We start from the raw sequence: 25928 nt of genomic DNA on the forward strand, positions 1-25928 counted from the left end.
GGCCTCCACAGTCACCAGATCTCAATCCAATAGAGCACCTTTGGAATGTGGTGAAATGGGAGCTTCGCATCATGGATGTGCAGCCAACAAATCTGCAGCAACTGCGTGATGCTATCATGTCAATATAGACCAAAATCTATGAGGAATGTTTCCAACACATTATTGAATCTACCCTATGAAAAATTAAGGCAGTTCTGAAGGCAAAGGGGGGTCCAACCCGGTACCTGCAAGGTGTACCTAATAAAGTGGCCGGTGAGTGTATATATTTATATGACAATAAAAACATTGCAATAATATTCCAATATCTGTGCTTACTGAAAATACATTATACCTTCCCTTTAATCCAGAAAGCATTAGTGAGCACTGTACAGGGCAGTATTGTGGTATTCACCTTGTCAAGAGGTGATGATCTAGCAATAATAGGGAAACAACATGCATGTAATTGATGTATACTCCAGAGTCAAACTGAACAAGACATCTCTGCTGTTGCTGACAACAGCAGATAATATTGCAGTCATCTGTGGCCTAGACCATGACCTACTAGCAAGAGAGCATGCATCTGAATTAGTTTCATTTATTGTAATCAGCTGAACTCCAAAGCAGTCATCGTTACAGGTGAAAGATCTTCTCCCCTGGCAGAAGCTACCGTCTTAAATGCCATTTTATGTGGTCTTTTCTGAAAAATGTTTTCCTAAAAGACAAACTCTTGTCTACTGAAAAAGGAGGATATTGGTTTTAAAAGCAGCCCCCCAGCCATAGTGTTTTATTCCATTTTGGATATATAGGGAAGGGTTAGACCCTCTGTTAGATTTTATATTGCCATCTGTGTTTTCTATTGGGAAGATTTCCCTTTGCTTTCTACCAGAACTAGCAGTGATGGGAGATCTCTCCAATAGATTAAAAAACAGGAGAAAGGTTAGAACGTTTGTAATTGTTTTTTTTTTTTGTATGAGCATTACAAGAAAATTCTCTCCAACGTGGTTAAAAACAGAGATAAAAACCTGACAAAAATGTTAACGCTCCTGAGGGCCCTATCACATAAGTGCATTCTGTTCCAATCGACAGGGAATCTGTGAGCTAATCCACTGCTGATTGGAGCAGAGCAGGCAGATGACAAGTCAATGTCCACTCAGTTTATGCAGAGTGTACACAGACAGAGCCCGCTCTGTTCTTTGGGCAGCCGGGAGTAAACAGACTTTGCTGTCTGTTTACACCTAGCTGCCTCCGATCCGGTCTGCTCAAATGGAAGAGGATGCAGTCAACCTCCATTTTTTTTTTTTTTTTTTAACAGGCCTAATTGGCCTCTGAGTTAAGCAGATATAAATGGGCATGTCAGTTAACACCCACCAGTTCATGGGAATGCATGGATCTTCCAATCAGGTCCACCTAAAAAATTGTCCGGCACGTGATTGGATAGCCCGTGTGAAAGGGCACTAAAAGGGAGAATTAGGAGCTGTTCTACAGTGGTTAAGCAATACGGTTTTAAAAAGGCTTAATTTTCACCCTATTAACTGGACAGTGAAGGAGCAGCAGCACAATAATTAGGTATTCCTTCTGCTCTGTTCTCCTGTAAGCATGTTTGCAGTTTTAGACTGACAGTATTATGCAAAGCAATAAAGCCATGATGATTAGCACAGAAGTCAGAACCTCCATCTCTTAGTACTGATGTGCGGAGGACCACATGGAGCTAATGTAAATACATTTCAGATATTTATACTAGTATTTAAAATGCATTTAATTATGTTTAATGAGCACAAATAATAAACACACACAAGTAACTAATGTTTTTTTATCTACCTTGAGTGTAGCTTTAATTTTTCATTTTGATTGAAGTGTTCCTTTAAGGCTGAAACCAAATAACCTCATATTATGTACGTATTGTGGCCATTAATGCCCCTGAATACAGCTCTTTTTGATTATACCAATTATATGTAATAGTATGATGACCAATAATGTGCATGTAATGATATAATAATACATACACTAATGGATTAGTTCGTAAAATATATTTGATAATCAGTTTCATGTGAATAATAAAGAATAATGAAGGTTACTTTTAAGATATCACTATATCTAATAGAAAATAACACATCCTTTTAAACATAATAACTCATTTAATGTAACATATAAAACTAAAGGAAAAGAGAGAATATTTGCAAAAAAAAAAAAGAATCGCTAATACAGTACATGTGCGGGTTTCTAAGCAGGGATCAGTAATAGGATAATGAACTATAATTGGGAACAATGTGCATGATGAATGGACACTAAATAATTACACATAACAGTTGTGGTACATTAGCAGCCATTAAATTGTGGAAGAAGCGACATGGAGTCTTCACTGCTTGAATTATGCTTATGACCTTTGTGATGACCTCTACGTTTTATTATAATCTTTGGAGCTTTGAGTAGCATTATATTCTGTATTAAAAGGACTGAAACTCTGAAGGGTATGACCATTTTAGTATGTATATTTGGAAGCAGAAAGATAGTAAACAGAGCTTGTGCTTAGAATATATGCTTTAACCACTTGCCGACCAGCCGCCGCAGTTGTACTGTGGCAACATGGCTCGGCTGCGTGACTCGCCATTATGTTACGTCGCTCCCTCTGGTGGCCACTAGGGGCGTGCTTGCCCGCAGCTCGCCCCCGGAGCCAATCGCTCGTAACACAGAGATCCTGGTTCTCTGAGGGGAGAAGTGACAGATCGTCTGTTCATACAAAGTATGAACAGCGATCTGTCATCTCTCCTAGTCAGTCCCATCCCCCCTTCAGTTAGAACACACACTAGGGAACACAATGAACCCCTTGATCGCCCTCTAGTGTTAACCCCTACACTGCCAGTGACATTTTTACAGTAATCAATGCATTTTTATAGCTTTAATCGCTGTATTAATGCCAATGGTCCCAAAAATGTGTCAAAATTGGCCGATGTGTCTACCATAATGTCGCAGTCACAATAAAAATCGCAGATCGCTGCCATTACTAGTGAAAAAGAAAAATAATAAAAATGCCATAAAACTATCCCCTGTTTTGTAGACGCTATAACTTTTGCACAAACCAATCAATATACGCTTATTGCGATTTTTTTTTTACCAAAAATATGTAGAAGAATACTTAACGGCCTAAACTGAGGAAAAAAAATAGTTTTTTTATATATTTTTGGGGGATATTTATTATTATTATACAAAAAGTAAAAAATAATGCATTTTTTCAAAATTGTTGCTCTTTTTTTGTTTATAGTGCAAAAAAAAAAAATCACAGAGGTGATCAAATACCACCAAAAGAAAGCTCTGTTTGTGGCAAAAAAGGACGTCAATTTTGTTTGGGTGCAACGTCACATGACCACGCAATTGTCAGTTAAAACAACGCAGTTCCGAATCGCAAAAAGTGCTCTGGTCAGGAAGGGGGTGAAATCTTCCAGGGCTGAAGCAGTTAAAATATTCAGAAGTACTGTATGTTTTGATCAAACTAAAAGTTTCAGAAAAACAAGGCCCTCTATGCATTTACCATTATTAGCTGTTCATAGTTTTGTTTCCTATTTATGGCTATAAACTATAAAACTGCACAATATATGAAATAACAAATTAAGCGACCCTTGCGCAACTTTTACAAAATGGTGTATGTGTGTTCAAATGTGCCTGTTGCTGGACTTTCTATTGTTTCACACACCAGTAAGAATAATACAAAGACCACAACAATCCAGCACTGTACTGCATGTGATAATCATATCATTGCTGTGAAATACTTATATCATCATATATTGTGCATTGCAAAAATTGAAACAATGTATCAAATAAAAAATTAAAATCGATAAAAGTCCCGTCACGTCTTTTTTTTTCTTTCTCTACTCCAATCACTCCAAGAATGGTGCTCCGTGCAATATCTTCTGTGATTTCACCACGTGATACACACACCTCCACCTTTATCTACTCACCTTGTATTCTGACCTATAATAAGTCTTTATGCACCTGCCCTTTTAAAGGGATAAAAAAAACTCTGATATGATGAAATATCCCAGATGATCATAAAAATATCACTTCTTATCTCCAGAGAGTTTAATCCAAATATAAACAGTTGTTAGCAATTAGCCAGGTTCACAATAAATGTATCAGGGGATGAACACCATTGGGGTACATCTATGGTGGATGTAGATGGTGTTTTTCCCAGATGAAACTGGAAATATTTATTTAACATTTTCAGTTTGCCAGGATGCGGAAAGGAGAAGCTTATTTGGCCCGACTTCTCCTGAGGATCGTAAGGAGTGCACTTCATTCTGCACGCATCGGGTGCACTCTGTAATTGCTGTGTCCTTCGGACACAGCTGATCACAGGTCAAGGTTAAGGGGCAATCACTGTGGCCCTTTACCATGTGATTAACTGTGTCCAATCAAAGCTGATCGTATGTAAAAACATTTGCCGGTTATTGGCATTCCTTTCCTTACGCACTGTCACAGCATGAGGAAAGGAGAGCCGGTGACCAGCAAGTGTGACAGGGGACATTTACACAGATAATCATGGCACTGATTATCAGTGCAACCCCAACAGTGCTAATAAGTGCCCATCAGTGGACATCAGTGCAGCTTATCAGTGCCCAACAGTGCCACCTATCAGTGCCCATCAGTGCAGCCTCATCAGTGCCCATCAGTGCCACCTATCAGTGCCCATCAGTGCAGCCTCATCAGTGCCCATCAGTGCCACCTATCAGTGCCCATCAGTGCCACCTATCAGTGCCCATCAGTGCAGCCTCATCAGTGCCCATCAGTGCAGCCTCATCAGTGCCCATCGGTGCAGTCTCATCATGCCCATCAGTGAAGAAGAAAAATTACTTAAAAATGACTTATTCGCGAAATAACCACTGGTTATTGTGCTGATGAGTCATCGGTTTTTAAGGATGCGGCAGCAAATATCCTGGTCCACTCCTTAACAAGCAGCTATTCTTCACACAGAATTTTAATCGATCTATCATTTTTCAACCAATTCAAATTGTTCAGAAAATTCGGAATTCATTTGAAAACAAATATAACGAAACAAAATTAAAGAAATTTCAACAAAATTTGTTACTATTTCATTAGGAGATTCGGATACATCTGAATAACCCAAAATTTGTCCGAATGTATATTTAGATCAAAATGAATTGCACATATCTAGTGTGTAGGCAGTTCAAGCAAATAAGGCTGGTTTCACACAGGCTTTGTCTGTAGTCTGCATCCGCCTGCACATCAGGGCATTTCCCTGCTGAGCAGACAAATGATAGGTCCGTGTCCACTCCCCTATGCACGCTGTGTCTGCTCTGTTCTCTATGGGGCTGTCAGATAGAAAAGAACTGCCTGTCCATTTCCATCCAACTGTCATCTGATCCGCTGTTTTTGGCAGACAGGATCATATCGGATGCTGGCGGGTGTCAGTGGACCCATGTCCGTTGACATCCTCCACTCCACAGAGAGCTATGTATGGTCTGATCAGGTCCACCTGAAAAACTGACAGGCGAACCTGATCGGACAGCCCATGTGCTTTCATTCTGAGGATTAATCCAGAAAACATCCTCCCCATTATTACCTCTAACCAGCAGCAGTAAATCAGTCTGATTGTTCCAGGGAGGTTTTGTGACTTTTATAGATTGAAGTGGTTGTAAAATCTAAACTTTTTTTTACTTTAATGCATTCCCACTAGTTGTTTTGGCCCCGTCCCTAAACACTTTCCTGGCTCCTCCAACAAGCCATTGCTGCTCTCTCTTCCTCTGTTCACAGGACACACTGAGTGCAGTGGGAGCTATATGCTCCTGCTGCTTTCAGTCAAATTCTGTGAGGAGGGAGCAAGGAGCAGGGACATGTTGTGTATTTCTATGGATGCACACAGCACAGTTCGGTAGTGTGCCCCCTTAGCACAAGGCTTGCCGAGAGCTGTGAGTTCCAGAAGTATCACATGTGTTTTATTTTAATGAAAAAATGCCATTACAACCACTTGAAAGTACATTTCCACCTTTTGCAGCCATATTTGTTTGTTATGTGTTCCTTTTCACAAAGTATATCTAAAAATACATAACACAGCTTTCTTATGCTGTTCACTGGACCCTAGAGGCAGCTTGTATTGTTCAGAACAACAAGCTTATTTAGTGATACTTCAGAAAGAGATTGGACAAAATGTAAATTAAAGTAGAATTTCACTCCAAATTTAACTAAATCCCTAAAATGCTCCCCCCCTCAACACCTATACTGACTAACCTGTGTAAGAAAGATATATATATATAACTACCTATTTTTAGCCTGCTTCAGTCCTGTCACATGAATGGACTCCCCAGTGTCAGTCAGTGGTGGCTGCAGGGAAGAGGATGGAGCCTGGCAATAGATGGACCCTAGAAAACCTATGGCCAACATTGCCACTCTAGGTTTTACCCATCATTGTTGAGCAATCTCTCCTGCAGCCGCCATTGGCTGACACAGGGGATCAAGTGACCAGACCATAGCAGACTGAAAATAGGTAAGTATCTACATCTTTCCTACACAGGTTATAGAAGGGGAAGGGAGAATGTTTAAGACTACTGAGTTTAGCCTGGAATTCTACTTTAACATACAATGCAGAATCCAAGCCTAGATATATTTAATCCTTTTGGAGGACAAACAGTGTGTATATATATCTAGTTTACAACTGATAATGAAGATCTGCCAGCACAGTACAGATAAGGTTAATTATGGTAAACATAAGTGTCATACCCCCTCAAAAATATTAAATACAAGAGAAGAGATAAATAGGATTTTTTCATTTTTGGAGCTTTTAGAAAAAAGCATGTACAAGGGTAATCACTAGTTTTATTTAAAAAAAAATATGTTTTATATGCTTTATAATTGGAAATACATAACAAATATAATGTAAGTGCTATACCAATTTTGCTGCAAATATAGTAATGCATTTTATGAAAGACTTACGTATATATATAGAGCTGGAAAAAATTGATAACGATAACAAAGGTCCCCTGTGAGTAATTTATAAATTAATGTGGTAAAAACTATCATTTACTTTTAATTAATTGGGTATTGCATGCAGAGTCTTTTAACATGTAAAACCATTGCCTCCGTTTCTTTACAGATCCATATGTAAAGGTGTCCCTCCTTTGTGATGGGCGCAGGCTCAAAAAGAAGAAAACTACCATTAAAAGGAATACCTTGAACCCTACATATAATGAGGCCATCATCTTTGATATCCCACCAGAAAGCATGGACCAAGTCAGTCTTCTGATCTCAATCATGGATTATGACAGGTGGGAAATCATTTATTTTTATTAAAAACATATTCTGCTGATGAGGGTAATGCCATCAAAGTGTGCTACATGACCTTAATACAACTATATAGCTATTAAGTATGTACATTTTTAAAGGTTCAAATATTTTAGAATAGTGTGTTGATAATGATAGCAATGATGCTGCTGATTAATTATTATTATACCTTTATCATTGCATATTATCATCATCGTGATTTGACATACAATTGTTTTCTTCATAGTCATTCAAAAAAAATATTGCTTAAAAATTTATTTGTTTAGCTAAGGCATTACTACTTTTCTTCATACAAGGCTGCCTCTGCCACTCTTATAAACACCTGTACCCAGTTTAGCAAGATATAGCTCACAAAGTCGCAGAGCTGCTTGTCAAAATCTTCTGGATTGGTTCTAAGCATTTGCTGTGCATTCACAATTAAATTATATCAAGATTGCAAGATACAACACTGCCAAATATGGTCTCTGGGGAGCCCTTTGGAGAAGACTGCCTTTTGTTTTCAAAGAGAAACCAGAAGGGAAATGTCAGTTGCCGACAGTTTAAAACCATTTTTGTGATATAAAGTGACTTAAATTGGTGCCAACCAGTGACTATATAATAAATGAGTGAAGCTGCCCCTTTAAAGTGAATAAACCACTTTGAAATAATAAGGGTGAATGAAAAAAAGGTATGGCGCTCATTTGCTTTATTCCTACCATTATCTATCTCAATTGACTGGTAGCATCTTCTTTATCACAGTGATTGGATTTTCCTTGGTTTATGCAAGATTTATTATGATTATACAATTTTTTATGAATTATTGGTTGAAAGTTATGAACCATTAAGATCCAAACAGATAATTTATTGTAGTAGGTGAGAACATTAATTATCTATATATGAGGTAGTGCCATACCTTTTTTTCATACACCCTTATTAAAACCATTTTTCCTTTGTAAATGTCAGTAAATGGAAAGTTTTAACAAACATTTTTGGATTGTTACATGTTCCCAGGGGAGTGCCCATACCTCCAATGCTATTTTTCTAATAACCCTTTGCCTGTTAGCCCTGAAAATGGGCATTTTTTTGTTTCCATTCATTTTAATGGAGTTCAAGTTCAGCATCTAAACCTCTTTAAAATTTGCTAAACTCTGCTCACAGCAAGCCCACGGCAATTTGGCTCATCGCTAATGGAGATTTCTTACTTTTTGTACCAAAATAGTTCGTACAAAGTCTCAAAATGATTTTGACAACTTGCTCAGTGGTTTTTGTGGGCAATATTTTGCTTGATCAGTATAAAGTGAGCATTAGATTTGCAGAGGGCTTTGCTGGGGTCTTAGTACAGTATAAAGTGTAGCTGCACTAAAGATGCAATTACGCTTTAAGTATTTCTTAAAGTGTAATTCGTAGAAAAAAGAACATTTTGGGAATTGAGTGGTGTGTTTAAACTGCCAACATCCTAAATAGCATCATAGAGAGAGCATGCACCAAAGTACATTGGGAGACGCCCCCTTGCACTTTAAATGGCAGAAAAAGAGTACAAAGGGTTAAAGTAGATAAAAAGGGCATAAAGGTGCCAACTTTATTAGTATACAAAAAGTAGAAAAAATATATTGCGTATAGACACATTAGCTTAAAATATATTATAGCAGTACATCAATGAATCAACATAAACAAAAATAGTATATATAATATAATAAATATATAATAATTATTTTTGCATTGGTATACATTTTCCTTCCTCGGGGGTAGTTTTAAAGTTGGGTAGTTATTTTCTTGTCTGTAACATAAATTTATGTTACAGACAAGACATTTATTTATCTTACAGACGTATTTATGTTACAGACAAGAAAATAACTACCCCTGAGGAAGGAAAATGTATACCAATGCAAAAATAATTTCCGAAACATGTCAGGTATATGTTTAAGAATCTAATTTGCTGACCTCAATCTGTTTTGGGCAGCACTTTGTTTTATTCTTTATTTTATTTTATTTCTTTATTTTTTGTTTATGTTGATTCATTGATGTACTGCTATAATATATTTTAAATTAATTGTGTCTATACACAATATATTTTTTCTACTTTTTGTATACTAATAAAGTTGGCACCTTTGTGCCCTTTTTATCTACTTTGACCCTTTATACTCTATTTCTGCCATTTAAAGTCCAAGGGGACGTCTCCCAATGCACTTTGGTGCATGCTCTCTCTATGATTAAAGTGTAATTCCACTTTTATTGAGAAAAAAACAATCCCCTTTGAGTGATCAATGTACATGACAAGGATTTTAACAAATCTTGTTGCAGATTCCTACTTTTTTCCATTCTGAAGAAAAAGCTGTTTGTTTCACCATGTCCTTTCCAGATCGATTCCGAAATGGAAGGGCCTGTGTTAATTATAACTACCTGGTGCACTATACTATATTCATTTATATCCTATATACATTTATGCTATATACATTTATTCATCAATAACTCTTGGTGGAGCTGCTGGTTTAAAACGGGCTGTTACCTTCACTCCCGCCACCTCTGTTTCACCGGCAGCGGGTCTAGGGTCCCGTTGAGTTTACCTCTGGACGATGTAGGAACCAAACACTTGAGTATCTTTTCCAATGCTTTATTGAACAGGTAATAAAGGAAGTAGCAGGAAAGAGGCAGTAGGAAAGTTGCAGGGAACCTCAAATACCTTTTCGTAGTATTTCTTTAGTATGTTGTTAGGAATTGAACTCTTGTAGTTGAATGCACTCCCCTTGTGGGATTCAATCTTTGCCCGCCTGGATAGGCCTCTCTCACTTACCTACTAGCCAGTACGTAGCACGAACAAAAGTCTCTGCCACAGACTTGTTTGGAACAAAACCTGTACGATCCTCTGCCACAGGATGTAATGGTTTTACGATGAGTATCAGACACAGCACTTGAACCTTTAAGCCAACCCGGCAGTACTATGCAGTAAGATTACTTCAGGATACGTCCTCCAACCGAGTCACCAGGCCCCTCTCCAGACCAGCACTCTGCATGATCCTTCTATGATGGGTCCTCCCCTGGGATCTTCTCAGTTGTCCAGCTTCTTCTCACAGGATAGACAGCCCAGGACCATTCCTCTGCCGCTGTGGTAGGCCCCAGACAGGCTTCTGGGCCCACCCACACGCCGCAGCGACGTGGGCCTCCGGAACGGAGGACCACGAGGTGATATTCCTAATGCATACCTGTTGGCCAGGAGGGCCAGCAGGTGGCTGAAAACGAACCCCTAAACATGGCGTCTGTCCCATAAATACCCTTTCCCAGAATGCAACTCGGAGGACCACCTCCACCGAGTTGTCCCCGGGACAGAGGAGCACTCATACGCTTCAACACGTTGCTTTTCCAACACCAGCCCATGGTGACAACGACACCTACCGGCGCAGTGTGGAGTCAGAGGCAAACCTAACTTCACCTAACAAGAAACCCACTAGATTTACCCATCAGCAGTAGATTAAAAATCTACCAGCGCTACACATTTGTTTGACAAAAGTTGTCCTTTAGGAAGAGCAATGGCTTCCAAATTATGTTCATATCCAAGTATAGCAAATGTCATAATGGAAAGAATGTATCTTATATATGCAGCCACCAAAGCTTGCCATTAGAAAATACATTTTCACAACAGTATAAAACTACAATTTATTCAGGCATGCCAATAAAACATAAAGTAGAACTTCAGGTTAACATCTAAATATACAGTTGAAGTAAAGCCTGATCAGTTTTGTTTTATAACAAAGTAGATTCAAATCTGGGTTTGGAAAAAGCTGTGTTACAGTATGTGATATATTTGGATTTTACTAATGCATTTGATATTAGACTTTATAATAACCTGGTACAGGAGTTGAGAATACAAGGATTAAGGGGGAATGAAGGATTGACAAATGGATACGAAATGAAGCTTTCTTGTAACAGAACATTATTAAAAAAGGGGCTTAAAGTGAACATATGCAGGTATGGGGAAGCAATAAACAGCTGGCAAGATGAATCAGCTGACAGCGCAATAATAGTAATAATATTACTTACCTGCATATTCATAGTCAAAGTGTAAAAACAAATCATTTTTAGATGATCCCTATTTACATAAACATTTGTATGCACCAACCCACACCCTACATGTTGCCATCTTGCTAATGGCACAATATTCTGTGGAAACATTAAAACTCAGCAGCAGTGGGTCATTAAACAAAAAGATCTTCACGAAATGGCCAATGGCAGTTAAGTTTTGAATGGCAAATGAAATTTAAAGTACATCTATCATTCAAAAAGCATGCTTTGCATCAATCAATAGAGTAAATCATCCCAGTATTTTAAAATTGCACTATATTTTGAGCACAAAAAGACTTTTTTCTTTTATTGAACAAAGCTGAATCTGATTTATGAAGCTCTTAGCTCATATATGACTTAGCCTGTGGCAAAAATGAATCTGATGTGTGTGTGCAATTTTCCCACCCAGATACTCATATATGTGATGATATGGTTGTTTACCTGTCAAAAGGATTGGCACACATATGCCACTCCCATGTGAATCCTCAGTTTCTATTTGTGCTTTGTTGCCTCCTGCATTACCAGGTCCAAAGATAAGGTGATGGGACTTTAAATATACCCCCAAAGGTTAATGATACAGAACAAATTTAAAAACAGATCTTTATTTTTGTACATTTAAAAGAATCATACAAATGTAAAATAAATTACATATATAAACAGATGCTTATATCACTCTTTTAAATATAAAAAAATAATTTTTTGTTATTTTAATTATTTGTTATTTTAAATAATTGCATCATTAACCTTTGGAGGTGTATTGGAGGTATATTTAAAGTCCCATCACCTTATCTTTGGACAAGTTGTATTTACAAGGGATAATTACCCTCCAGTGGTCGAATACTGTGTACAACACCACCTCCCCATAGCATTTGATTACTCCTGCATTACCTGGCTGCTAGTTGAACAATGAATAGGCATCATGATGATGTTAATTCACTGTCAAATGTGGCGTCTTAAGGCAGAGAAGTGACACAAAAACCTAAAAAGCTGAATCAGGAAACACAAAAACTAGTTGAAAAAGGATTCAACCTGCAGTCGGTAGAGAACTCAGTTCTTCTATAACCGAGGTGTCCTTTTATGAAAGTGCGGTAAAATACCGCTTTTCAGTTCTCAGGCATTCTCAGAGGAGATCGCTCTCCTCTGAGTGCCTGTTTATGAAAGTGTGTAGATCGCTTCTCATGTTGAGTTGAGGAGAGATCTACAAACGCCGGGAACTCCTGAGAACGGCTCCTCTCACTATAATCTCGTGTGATATAGCGGGATTACAGTATGAGGAACCATAAAATACAAAGTTTAACACAAATCAGCACACATTATTCCCCAACATATTAATAAAATAATAAAGTTAAATTCCCCCTACACAATATACATTAACCTAATTATAAAAAAAACATTGTTTTTATCAATATTTAAAGATCATACATGTCCCTATTTAACCCCTTCCCGCCGACCGAACGCATATATGCGTCCTCGGCTTTCCGGGGTTATACCGGGATGATGCCCGCAGCTGCAGGCATCATCCCGGTACCGTTGTTTTCAGCGGGCGATCGGCTACCCGAATATAACAACCGATGCGGCTAAAAGCCGCTCGGTTGTTATACCGGAGGAGCGGGAGGGGACATCCCCCCCCTCCCGCCGCCTCCCGCCGCTGTTACCGGGCCTCCCGTGCGATCGGGAGGCCCGGTGTCCGGTCCGCTGCCTTCGGCGGCTGGGGGCGGGCTGGAACGAAGCTGCGAGCGGCTTCGTTCCAGCCTTCTTCTTGTAAATGCGGAAGCGACGCCATGACGTCACTTCCCGTTTACTCGGCTGCCAATGGCGCCGAATTTAAAAAAGTACACAGTATTCAGAATCGCCGTTTTCGGCGATCTGAATACTTTGAAGTGTAAAGGAGGGATGGGGGGTCTTTTAGACCCCCCATCCCTCCATAAAGAGTACCTGTCACCACATATTACTGTCACAAGGGATGTTTACATTGCTTGTGACAGCAATAAAAGTAAAAAAAAAAAAAAAAAAATTTAAACACAATTTATAAAGTACAAAAATAAATAAATTAAATAAAAAAAAAAAAAAAAAATTTTTTTAAAGTGCCCCTGTCCCCGCGAGCTCGCGCAGCGAAGAAAACGCATACGGAAGTCGCGCCCGCATATGTAAACGGTGTTCAAACCACACATGTGAGGTATCGCCGCGATCGTCAGAGCGAGAGCAATAATTCTAGCCCTAGACCTCCTCTGTAGCTCAAACCTGGTAACCGTAAAATTTTTTTAAAGCGTCGCCTATGGAAATTCAAAGGTACCGTAGTTCGTCGCCATTCCACGAGTGCGTGCAATTATAAAGGGTGACATGTTTGGTATCTATTTACTCGGCGTAACATCATCTTTCACATTATACAAATAAATTGGGGTAACTTTACTGTTTGGATTTTTTAAAATTCATGAAAGTGTCACTTTTCCAAAAATTTGCGTTTAAAACACCGCTGCACAAATACCGTGTGATAAAAAATATTGCAACAATCGTCATTTTATTCTCTAGATTCTTTGCTAAAAAAATATATATAATGTTTGGGGGTTCTAAGTAATTTTCTAGCAAAAAATATGGATTTTAACTTGTAAACACCAAATTTCAAAAATAGGCTTAGTCATGAAAGGGTTAAATGTGAATGGTGTATAGTAAATGAATGTAATGCAGCTATACACCATTCATATAAATGCAAAATACATTTATAATCATTAAAAAAATAATTTTAATAAAGTATACAAGTATAAATATTTATTAATAAATTAAAATAAAATATATTTCATAATTGATAAACATAAAAATTGATAAACTGGTGCAATGCGAGAACACTGCGAATCCACTGCGGGTTCCCGCATCGCACCGACTCACATGTCAGTTCACACTGCCGTATGCGAATCGCTGGGGAGTGTCAATACATTGTTAAGGACACCCCCAGTTCAGCTTGCATATCGCACTGCGAACTGACAGTCCGGACATGCGATCCGATTCTGGTCCGAACAGAAAAAAGGGTCCTGTGCGTGTTTGCACGGAATGCGGTGCGATATCAGCCATACTACCTGTACAGCTGATATCGCAACGCACAGACATCGCTTGTAATGTGAATGGCAGTGTGCTGCGAATTACATGCGATGCCTGTGCGATGTCCGGCATCACACAAGTGTGAACTGGGCCTAAAAGTTAACACTCCCAAATCAGTTCGCATATCGCAGTGTGATCTGCAAACTCGGACAGTAATCGAATCGCATGGGTGTGAACACCCATGCGATCCGATTCTGCTGTGGACCAAAAAAAGGGTCCTGTAAGAGTTTTGTCCGAGTGCAATGCAAATTTAGCAATACTATCTGTATGGCTGAAATCGCATTGCACAGAGATCGGATGTGATTTTGCACTGCAGTGCGGTGCGAATCACATCCGATCTCGGACACCGCAGCAGTGGGAACTGGCCCGAAATCATATTGCATTTGCACCAAAATGGTACAGGACCCTTTATTTGGTCCGCACTGGAATCGGATCGCATGGGTGTGAACACCCATGCGATCCAATTCCTGCACCATTACATAGTTCGCACTGCGATCTGTGAAATGATCTGGGGGTGTCATTAACTTTACATTGACACCCGCAGTGGTGCGCAGATGTCAATGTAGGTGCGATGTGAAAACCCACTTAGGAATCACGCTGGTTCACGCATTGCACAAGTGTGAACCCAGCCAGAGACGTGAACATCTAAAAAAAAATATATACATATATCTATATATATATCTATATATATATATCTATATATATATATATATCTATATATATAATATATAGATATATAATATATATATCTATTATATATATATATGTAAAAATATATATAATAGATGTATCTATATATAGATATATCTATAGATAGATATAGTCTATATATATCAATAAATATCTATTTATCTATCTATCTATATATATATATATATATATAGATACATATATATCTATATATATATATATAGATATATATATAGATATATATATATCTATATATATATATAGATATATATATATATATATATATACACACTATAAATTTCACCAGTTTCATGCTTCTCACTCTGATTCTCCACTTCTGAAATGGTGAATCAGAAAGTGAGAATTCTGTCACAGATCGCCAGTGAGGTGCTGAGATCGTACCTTCATAAACTGGCCGTTTCTGTGAAGTCAGTTACAAATTCTCACTGTGCTGAGATAATCAGCGGAGAACGTGTTCTCCACTGATTATCTCAGTTTCATAAACTGGTTATGAGCTGAGATCAGCGGTGAGACTTGGGATCGCTGCTGATCTCAGTTTCATAAAAGGACACCCTATAGCAGGGAGCCAATATATGTGCACTACAGAGGTTCAGATGCAGGAAAGTGAAGCATGTAGAAGGAAAAAAAATATCTCGTCCTGAAACTTTCACAAGAGAGTGCAAAAAGGGGTAAATGGTCCTTTGTGTTACAAGGTGCACATATTCTTTATTAAGAGTAGTATGCGGTTGATATTACCAGGAGACAAAATAAGTTAGCATTGTGCCACTGCAAAAATGAATATGTTGCTACAACCAGTGACTCTAGAATAGCTTTACGTGCTCAGAGGCACATTAAATTTGAGTGGCAAATGTAAACATTTCCTTTCATTGTTATTAGGGTTGGCCACAATGAAATTATTGGAGTATGCAGAGTAGGTAACAGCACAGAAGGACTTGGAAGAGACCACTGGAATGAAATGCTGGCATATCCACGGAAGCCTATAACCCATTGGCATCCATTGGTGGAGATGAAGAAGTCATTCAAAGAGGTTTGTTTCATTATTTACAGTTTCCAATTTATGTTATATGCAAGAGGATGAAACAAAAAGAATGTCCCTTAAAAGTCTAACTGTTTGGAAGTTCAATATTGTAGAGCATTATAATAAAAACATTTATGACCTTTTTAAGTGTTGTGTATTACCTACCTTACTCCTGATTGCATTTTAAGTAACCATTGTTACTAATGTTTATAATTTCTTGCTGCTCTGGGCTATTTACAGACACAGCTACAGTATCTCACAGAATTGAATACACCCCTCACATTTTTGTAAATATTTTATTCTATCTTTTCATGTGACAACACTGAAGAAATTACACTTTGCTACAATGTAAAGTAGTGAGTGTACAGCTTGTACAACAGTGTAAATTTGCTGTCCCCTCAAAATAAATGAACACACAGCCAATAATGTCTAAACCGCTGGCAACAAAAGTGAGTACACCCCTAAGTGAAATGTCCAAATTGGGCCCAAAGTGTCAATATTTAGTGTGGCCACCATTATTTTCCAGCACTGCCTTAACCCTCTTGGGCATGGAGTTCACCAGAGCTTCACAGGTTGCCACTGGAGACCTCTTCCACTCCTCCATGATGACATCACGAGCTGGTGGATGTTAGAGACCTTGCGCTCCTCCACCTTCCGTTTGAGGATGCCCCCACAGATGCTCAATAGGGTTTAGGTCTGGAGACATGCTTGGCCAGTCCATCACCTTTACCCTCAGCTTCTTTAGCAAGGCAGTGGTCATCTTGGAGGTGTGTTTGGGGTTGTTATCATTTTGGAATACTGCCCTGCGGCCCAGTCTCCGAAGGGAGGGGATCAAGTTCTGCTTCGGTATGTCACAGAACATGTTGGCATTCATGGTTCCCTCAATGAACTTTAGCTCCCCAGTGCTGGCAGCACTCATGCAGCCCCAGAACATGACACTCCCACCACCATGCTTGACTGTAGGCAAGACCCACTTGTCTTTGTACTCCTCACCTGGTTGCTGCCACACATGCTTGATACCATCTGAACCAAATAAGTTTATCTTGGTCTCATCAGACCACAGGACATGGTTCCAGTAATCCATGTCCTTAGTCTGCTTGTCTTCAGCAAACTGTTTGCCGACTTTCTTGTACATCATCTTTAGAAGAGGCTTCCTTATGGGACAACAGCCATGCAGACCAATTTGGTGCAGTGTGCTGGGCATGGTCTGAGCACTGACAGGCTGACCCCCCCACCCCTTCAATCTCTGCAGCAATGCTGGCAGCACTCATACATTTTATTTCCCAAAGAAGACCTCTGGATATTTGGACATTTGGACATTTTCACTTGAGTTATTTTGAGGGGACAGCTAATTTACATTGTTATTCAAGCTGTACACTCACTACTTTACATTGTAGCAAAGTGTCATTACTTCAGTGTTGTCACACAAAAAGATATAATAAAATATTTACAAAAATGTGAGGGGTGTACTCACTTTTGTGAGATACTGTATGTGTATAGAATACAGTTCTGTCCACAGAATACTTCTACAGCAGGGCTTAGCTTGCATATATCTAGCATTCTGTGGTCAAAGCTGCATCTGTGGTGGCATACCCTCCAGCTGTCAGCTGTCACCCCGCACTCTGCCTGCAGCTGGGGCTCCCCTCTACCGACACCGGCTCCGGTCCTACGAGCAGCGGGACCTCCTTCAAACCCGATCCCGGCCTGTCCTCTACTCCTTCCTGATCACACAACCACGTCCGCTCCCTCCGATCCACCCCAAAACAATACCCGCTCCGACCGGAGGAAGGATGGGAGCTCTACTGGTGGGAGAGCTGGAGGAACCGGGGGCGCCGCACTCTGCTACTACTGGGACTGTCAGCTGCCCTCTACAGGAAAACACCGGCTACTCCAGTAGAACTCCCATCCTTCCTCCGGTCAGAGCGGGCATTGTTTTGGGGTGGATCGGAGGGAGCGGACGTGGTTGTGTGATCGGGAAGGAGTAGAGGACAGGCCGAGATCGGGTTTGGAGGAGGTCCCGCTGCTCGTAGGACCGGAGCCGCTGTCGGTAGAGGGGAGCCCCAGCTGCAGGCAGAGTGCGGGGGTGACAGCTGACAGCTGGAGGGGGAGGAGGGAGGAGATCTGCCCCGGACACTGACCGAGGATCTCCGCCAGACACGGCTGGTCTGCACCGTGCATGAGCAGACAAGACACTGGGTTGATGTCCTGAGGAAGTAGCGTCAATGACCGCAGCAAGCCCCTGCGATACGGAGCCCGGCTGCAATTCAGACTCACTTCCAAAGGGATCTTTCCTTCATGTCTCCATGGACCACGAGTAGATTCCGGACAGCTGGAGTGAAATGGTATATACACGGATGGAATTTGGATCTTTCGTTTAAACCTGATTGTAAGGTTTATCACGGTTATTTGCCAAAACATGAGAGTGTGAGGCATATTCATCCGGTGAGTTTTGAATCTGAAGGGAGAGGAATCACTGGCACGTTTGATTTTGGTGGACATTTTAGAAATCTGCACATCATTCACGGTGTCTTTCCTATTGATGGACTTTACAACATCACTTCTACAACCTAATTTTTTACATATTTTTGTGACACAGGGTGGCTATATGTGATATACTAATTATTGTTTTGTGAGATATATATAATATGTGTTCTTGATATCACTTAGTATACTGGTCACACACATGGTCACTTACCATTACCACTAGCGCTGCTTATATTAATTTTCTGGCATTTGCGAATTAATAGAGTTCACATTATTTACACATTTAAAGTGGCAGCTCTGGAAGTTTCACACTCCTTTACACATTTATTTATATATTTTGTTTTATACACATTGTTTGAGGCACTTACTTTCCTAAGCGCAGTGGTGGGAACTCAAGGTGGGCGTATTTGAATACTTGATCACCATTATTTACATGATTCATTACATTGTTGGTGTTGAGCGCCGGATGGTCTCCCTTATACAGTATATAACACTTCTTCTGCTGAATCTTTAGCCTATTGTGTTAGGCTTTTTTTCTGTTTTGATTGGAGGTTCTTTAACCACTTAAGGACCGGAAGATTTTCCCCCTTAATGACCAGGCCATTTTTTTCGATACGGAGCTGCGTCGCTTTGACTGGCAATTGCGCGGTCGCGCAACGCTCTACCTAAACAAAATTGATGTCCTTTTTTCCCACAAATAGAGCTTTCTTTTGGTGGTATTTGATCACCTCTGAGGTTTTTCTTTTTTTGTGCTATAAGCACAAAACAAACAAACAATATTTTTTACTTTTTGCTATAATAAATATCCAAAAAACACATTTCTTCCTCAGTTTAAGCCAATATGTATTCTTCTACATATTTTTGGTAAAAAAATCCCAATTAGCAAATATTGATTGATTTGCGTAAAAGTTATCGTGTCTACAAAATAGAGTATAGATTTATGGCATTTTTATTATTACTTTTTTTACTAGTATTGGCAGTGATGTGCAATTTTTAGCGGGACTGCGACATTGCAGCGGATAGATCGGAAACTTTTGACACTTTTTTGGGACCAGTGGCATTTATACAGCGATCAGTGCTATAAAAATGCACTGATTACTGTATAAATGACACTGGCAAGAAAAGGGGTTAACACCAGGGGCGATCAAATGGTTAAATGTTCCCTAGGGAGGTGCTTTCTAACTGGTGGAGGGAGGGGACTGACAGGGAGTGGAGAGAGATCGCTGTTCTTAATCACTAGTGTAGCACTAACCCCCGAAGGAGCTGCTGATTTATTTGGGCCTGTACTCTGCTTTATACCCCCTTGAATATCTCAGTCCCCCTGACACAGCTGTGGTGTAATAGTGTGCAGTCAGAACGAAATCACAAAGGCAAGTTCACAATACTCAATATAATATACCTGTTTGTAGTTACCTTACCCTCCTCTTGGCTGGTGATGAAGAGTAAAACAACACTCACACAGTTGTACTTAAATAATAACCGTATTTACTGTTATCGTATTAGAAGGGTTAAACTACAATGGTTGTACTGTTAGACCAACATAGTCTGACAGACAACTAAACTTTACAAAGGTACAATACAGGTGTATAATGTCTGAAATAATATATGAGAGGTATCACAAAGTAAATAGGATAACTTTCAGAGTGAGTGTATCTCACTCTGAGCAATGTCCTATTTCCTGCGCACTTAAAGATATACTAAATCAAATGCTGACTTTGATTAAGTACAATACAACACTAAGGAGCTCCCTCCTGTAATATCACACCGCCCTGATATAGTAAAATAACCCAAGGCCTTATATGTCACTGAACAGTCCTTCTTTATCTTCTCTTCTTCGCTAGAAAGACAAAGTAGGTTTTGTAATCCAAAGGGTTAATGAACTCCTGGTCAAAGTATCCTGAGATATAAGACAAAGTTCTAGTGCAGCAGCACTATAACTAACATTGATGCAGTGACTTAGTATTGAATCCTCTTGACTCTACTTGTGGGACTATGGGTCCCAGCAACTCTGTCTTGTGTAAACTGAGGTATGAAAGTGCGTCAAGAAACTTGGGGGCAACAGCCCTCTCACCCAACCAGGACAGTGTTGTCAGAAGACTCCTTTCTGACGTACAGCGTTCTGTCTCTACAGTATGTCAGTTCATTCGCTACGGCCATGCCGTCACGCTGTACCACTTCACAGACGACCAGGGGTCCTCGGTTACCTCCTTCAAGGGTCTCTGAATCGATCACACTGCTGCTCCAGCATGCTGTGATGTAAGGCTGGATCAAAGACTACTCACAGACGACCGGAAGTCCTCGGTTACCTCCTTCAAGGGTCTCTGGATCGATCACACTGCTGCTCCAGCACGCTGTGATGTAAGGCCGGATCAAAGACTACTCACAGACGACCGGAAGTCCTCGGATACCTCCTTCAAGGGTCTCTGGATCGATCACACTGCTGCTCCAGCATGCTGTGATGTAAGGCCGGATCAAAGACTACTCACAGACGACCGGAAGTCCTCGGATACCTCCTTCAAGGGTCTCTGGATCGATCACACTGCTGCTCCAGCATGCTGTGATGTAAGGCCGGATCAAAGACTACTCACAGACGACCGGAAGTCCTCGGATACCTCCTTCAAGGGTCTCTGGATCGATCACACTGCTGCTCCAGCACTCTGTGATCTAAGTCAGGATCGCTGGCTGCTGTTCTGCTCCACACAGGGTAGGCCGCACTGGGCTGGGGACCTCACACAGATCCTCCCAGGCTGGCCATGCGTCTCCAAGAGACTTAAGATGGCCGCTCCCAGCCTTTTTATAAGCTTCCCACAATGCAGTTCTGCTCCCCAAGGATCATGGGAGTCATTGTGCATTGTGGGCAGGTCAAGTTAATGTCCAGATATAAACAAACAAAAACTTCCAGGTCAAACTCCGGAACAGTAAAAATAAACTAAAGATCCAGTCCTTTTGTACTTTGGCCGCTAGATGGCGCCAGAGGATAAGATATAACATTAACATTAAAGCGGGGTCCCACCCAATTTTTGAACAATATCTGTATGTATTTTCTTCTTTGCCTAGATGCTGACATGCCATTTAAAAAAATTTAAATTGCCGTAATTACCTTTTATTTTTCTATTCTTCTTTGCACTTCCTGGTTCTCCTCCCGTGGGAGTAGGCGTGTTTCTAGCCTCTCCCAGACTCCTGGGAGCTAGTCTCAGGCTTCCCAGGATGCCACTGAGCATGTGCGGGAATGAGCGGTGAATGCTGGGAGCACAGCATTCACCACATCCAGGAAATAAATGCTTGTGGGCTTCAAATGCCCACAATGAAGATGGAAACCGCCTGCAGTGAATAATATAAGTTATTCTTTCCGACGAAATCTGACACAGGCGGAGATATTACACACAATATGTGAGTATGTAATGCTGAGAAGAAAAGTTTGTGAATGAACTAAAAAAAAAAAAAAACGATAGATAGGTGGACCCCCGCTTTAAGTTACATCAAAAATGTGTCCTCGCTACACTAGGAACAGACAATGTCACTCTACCCCCTTGACAGAACAAGGATCTGTTTGTTTACACTGGCAGATCCCCATTCTGTCTCTCTGTGGAGCGATCGCGGGTAGCTGAAGGACATTGAGTTCGCCGGATCCGCTGATTGGCTCCCCCGCTAGCAAATGGGCATGTGCGTCCACAGATCGATGTGTAAGCACCCGACGTACAATGGTGGCAATTCACACAGGAGAGCCAACCTGCCGCAGTATAACTGCGGCAGCTGGTCGTTAAGTAGTTAACTGGTCTGGTCGAATATTCTTAAAGCTTTTTTCTCTTAAGAATGAATGTTAGGGAATGGTACATTTGTCCTGCAAAAGGATACAAATGGAAACCAACTTTTCACACATATTACAAACATTACAGGTATTACTCTTGACTTTTGAGGGAATTCAGAGACATTCGCAAAGCAAATGTTTAATAAAAAGACCCCCTAATGCTGGGCTTTAAATTTGAGGCTTTATAATTATGTTATTTTCAAACATACACTGGGAATGGTTGAGGTTTTTAAGTAGCACTGTAAAAATAGAGCTGCTGGGAAATTAAATTTGTCTAGGCTTTATAAGAGCATATTTATGAATTATTGCTAATGGTACTTTATTTCACTTAGAAAGATTTGGTGGCTCTCAATGCTGCTGTTAACATAACAGTTGTTATATATTCTTACAAGAGCCTGATTGTCCCTACAATGCTCTCAAACCACAGGCTGGATTGCAAAGCACAGTCATTAACTGTACGTATTGGGAGGTACATTTAAAATTTCCCTGCTTCCTACACTCATAAAGCAATGCCTATTTAAAATCCATTCAGATGGGTAATTTACATGAAAGCATTAAGACTGAGAAGAGCTTTTTTAGAATAAAGTAAAAAAAAAATGCTGTTCTACCATTCATAATCAGACCTGGGTAGAGTAGGATATACTTGGGTTTAGGATTTCTACCAGTTACCATGGCTTGATAACCAATGCCTACTCTGATAAACTTATTGATTAGATAGAATGAGTCCAGAGACGGGTAACAAAAATGGTAAAAGGTGTGGGGGTAAAACATATCGAGAGTGACTTCAGGAACTTAATATGTACAGTCTGAAGGAAAGAAGGGAAAGGGGAGACATGACTGAAACCTTTAAATACATCAAGGGGGTGAATGAGGTTCAAGAAAGCAGTATTTTTAATATGAAACCAAAATCAAGAACACGGGGACATGACCTCAAACTAACTGGAGGAAAGGTCAAAACGAATCTTAGAAAGTATTATTTTACTGAAAGGGTAGTTGATGATTGAAATAAACTAACAGAGGTAGTGAGACAGTCATTAGTAAATGGCTTTAAACATATTTGGGATAAACATAGATCTATAGTCAGACAACAAGGTTATTAAAAAAAAAATTAAAAAAACAACCCCAAGACAAAAAAAAAATGGGCAGGCTCGATGGACTACTCAGTTTTTCTTTGCTGTCACTTTTCTACGTTTCTATGTTCATCCCAAGACCAGCAGTAAAAGTGACCGTATTCATCTGCTCAATTAGTAAAAAAAAAAATTCAAGAGTCATGAGCTGTATTGTTATACATCTAAAAAAGAGAGAATCCCTTAAAAAAAAAAAAAAAAACATTTGGACAACTGACTTTAGTACCTAGACCATGGAGTTGATTTACTAAAGGCAACTCCACTGTGCACTACAAGTGCACTTGGAGGTGCAGCCACTGTAGATCTGAGTGGAAGATGTGAAATGAGGGGAAACTCTGCTGATTTCCAATCATGTACAAGCAAAAATGCTGTTTTTTATTTTCCTTGCAAGCCCCCTTCAGATCTACAGCGACTGCACTTCCAAGTGCACCTGTAGTGCAAAGTGGATTTGCCTTTAGTAAATAAACCCCCATGACCTTTATAAACTGAGTGGGCATGTTCATTCTTGTGGCTCTTGGCATGGTTTTGATTTACCTATCTTTTACGAAAACCACGCCAACTGCAGATTTAAAAAAACGTCATATAGTGGAGAAAAAGACCATATTGAGTTATCAACTTGTTCTAAAAGACAGTGACAGGCAGCATTGGGCACTAAATTACTTTATATAGAAAAAAAAATGAGCATTTGCTCAGATCTTTCTGTTTTGTGAGTTGGACCAGAATTTCTGAAAAAAAAGCAATCTGTTAGTTCTCTAGGTAACAATGAAATTACTGAAGCATGAAGAACAAAGTGCTTCGTGATATGTTAATGTAGTAAGTTTCTAATGAACATACAAGCAGATTATGGGTTTGACCCACAAAATGAATGCCTCAGTTAATCCATTTGTGCTACTGCTATAATGTAATACTAATGACACAATTATTAAATTAAAATAATTCCCTACAAATTAGAATTCGAGAAGGAGTGGATAGCACCATACGCCGGTAACAAGTATCTGTAGAACAAAGTGGAAGCTCCGCACACCATCTCCACTGATTGTTGCTGCGGATTATTTAGATAGTCTCTATAGTGCTTAATAAGTTAACTTAATAAGTGAAGTCAAACTACCACCCTACTTTAAGATGACTGCTCATGCACAGAAGCAGCTACTTTAATCCATGTATTAAAGTGCTTTTGATACCCATTTGTGTATCTAAACTATAATCTGGTTGGGACAAAAACACATAGCAGAGACAGGTAACCACTGCAGTGCACTGTAGGGAGGATTTTACTGTTGTAAAGAAACTGAAGATGAACTATCATGCCTATAGTTGCCACCCTGACATGTTACAGTCATTGGGGGCCGAAGTCAGAACAGTTCAGGCAGGCATACAGGAGCACAGAGAGGAGCTCACCAATGTGGCAATGCTCATTCAAACAGAAATTAGTTCTGAATAGCAATGTCACCCTTGAGCTTCCACTTTAAAGCTGAACCACAAAATAATAAAGCACAGCTTCATGTCTCATAGTTAACCACATGCCGACCAGCGCACGACGATGTACGTCAGCACAATGGCACGGGCAGGGCAAATGGGCACACAGGTACGTCCCCTTTAAATTGCGGCATTGTGGGCATGCGCGATGTCCGCCGGGGGGCCTGCGATCGTGTCATGTAGTGGCAGAATGGGGAGATGCCTATGTAAACAAGGCATTTCCCTGTTCTGCCTAGCAACATGACAGAGATCTACTGCTCCCTGCCATCGGGACTCGGAGCAGTGATCTGTCATGTTCTAGTGAGACAATCCCCCCACAGTTAGAATCAGTCCCTAGGACACACTTAACCCCTTGATCGCCCCCTAGTGTTTAACTGCTTCCCTGACAGTGTCATTTACACAGTAATCATGATAAAAATCGCAGATCGCCACCATTACTAATAAAAAAAAACAATAATAAAAATGCCATAAATCTATTCCCTATTTTGTAGATGCTATAACTTTTGCACAAACCAATCAATATGCGCTTATTTCAATTTTCTTTTTTTGCCAAAAATATGTAGAAGAATACGTATCAGCCTAAACTGAGGAAGAATTTTTTTTATATATATTTTTTGGGGATATTTATTAGAGCAAAAATTAAAAAATATAGCTTTTTTCAAAATTGTCGCTCTTTTTTTGTTTATAGCGCAAAAAATAAACGCAGAGGTGATGAAATACCACCAAAAGAAAGCTCTATTTGTGGGAAAAAAAGGACGTCAATTTTGTTTGGGTGCAACGTCGCATGACCGCACAATTGTTAGTTAAAGCGACGCAATGCCGTATCGCAAAAAGTGCTCTGGTCAGGAGGCTGAAGTGGTTAAAGATTCTATGAATTTGTCCAAGTCTGTATGTGCAATTAAAATGTCAC

At 39.9% G+C, this 25928-nt stretch overlaps 1 protein-coding gene across 1 annotated transcript in view; it reads left to right on the top strand.

Annotated features, from left to right (window-relative positions):
• The window catches only part of SYT6 (synaptotagmin 6), a 682586-nt gene that overhangs the window by 648421 nt on the left and 8237 nt on the right, over positions 1–25928 (top strand). Inside the window, exons 5-6 of the mRNA XM_073615703.1 lie at positions 7082–7253; positions 15985–16135. Of these exons, the coding sequence (XP_073471804.1) occupies positions 7082–7253; positions 15985–16135 (323 nt within the window). The remainder of the gene's footprint in view (positions 1–7081; positions 7254–15984; positions 16136–25928) is intronic.

This window comes from Aquarana catesbeiana, linkage group LG02 (genome assembly GCF_042186555.1).
Source record: "Aquarana catesbeiana isolate 2022-GZ linkage group LG02, ASM4218655v1, whole genome shotgun sequence".
NCBI classification, from domain to species: Eukaryota; Metazoa; Chordata; class Amphibia; order Anura; family Ranidae; genus Aquarana; species Aquarana catesbeiana.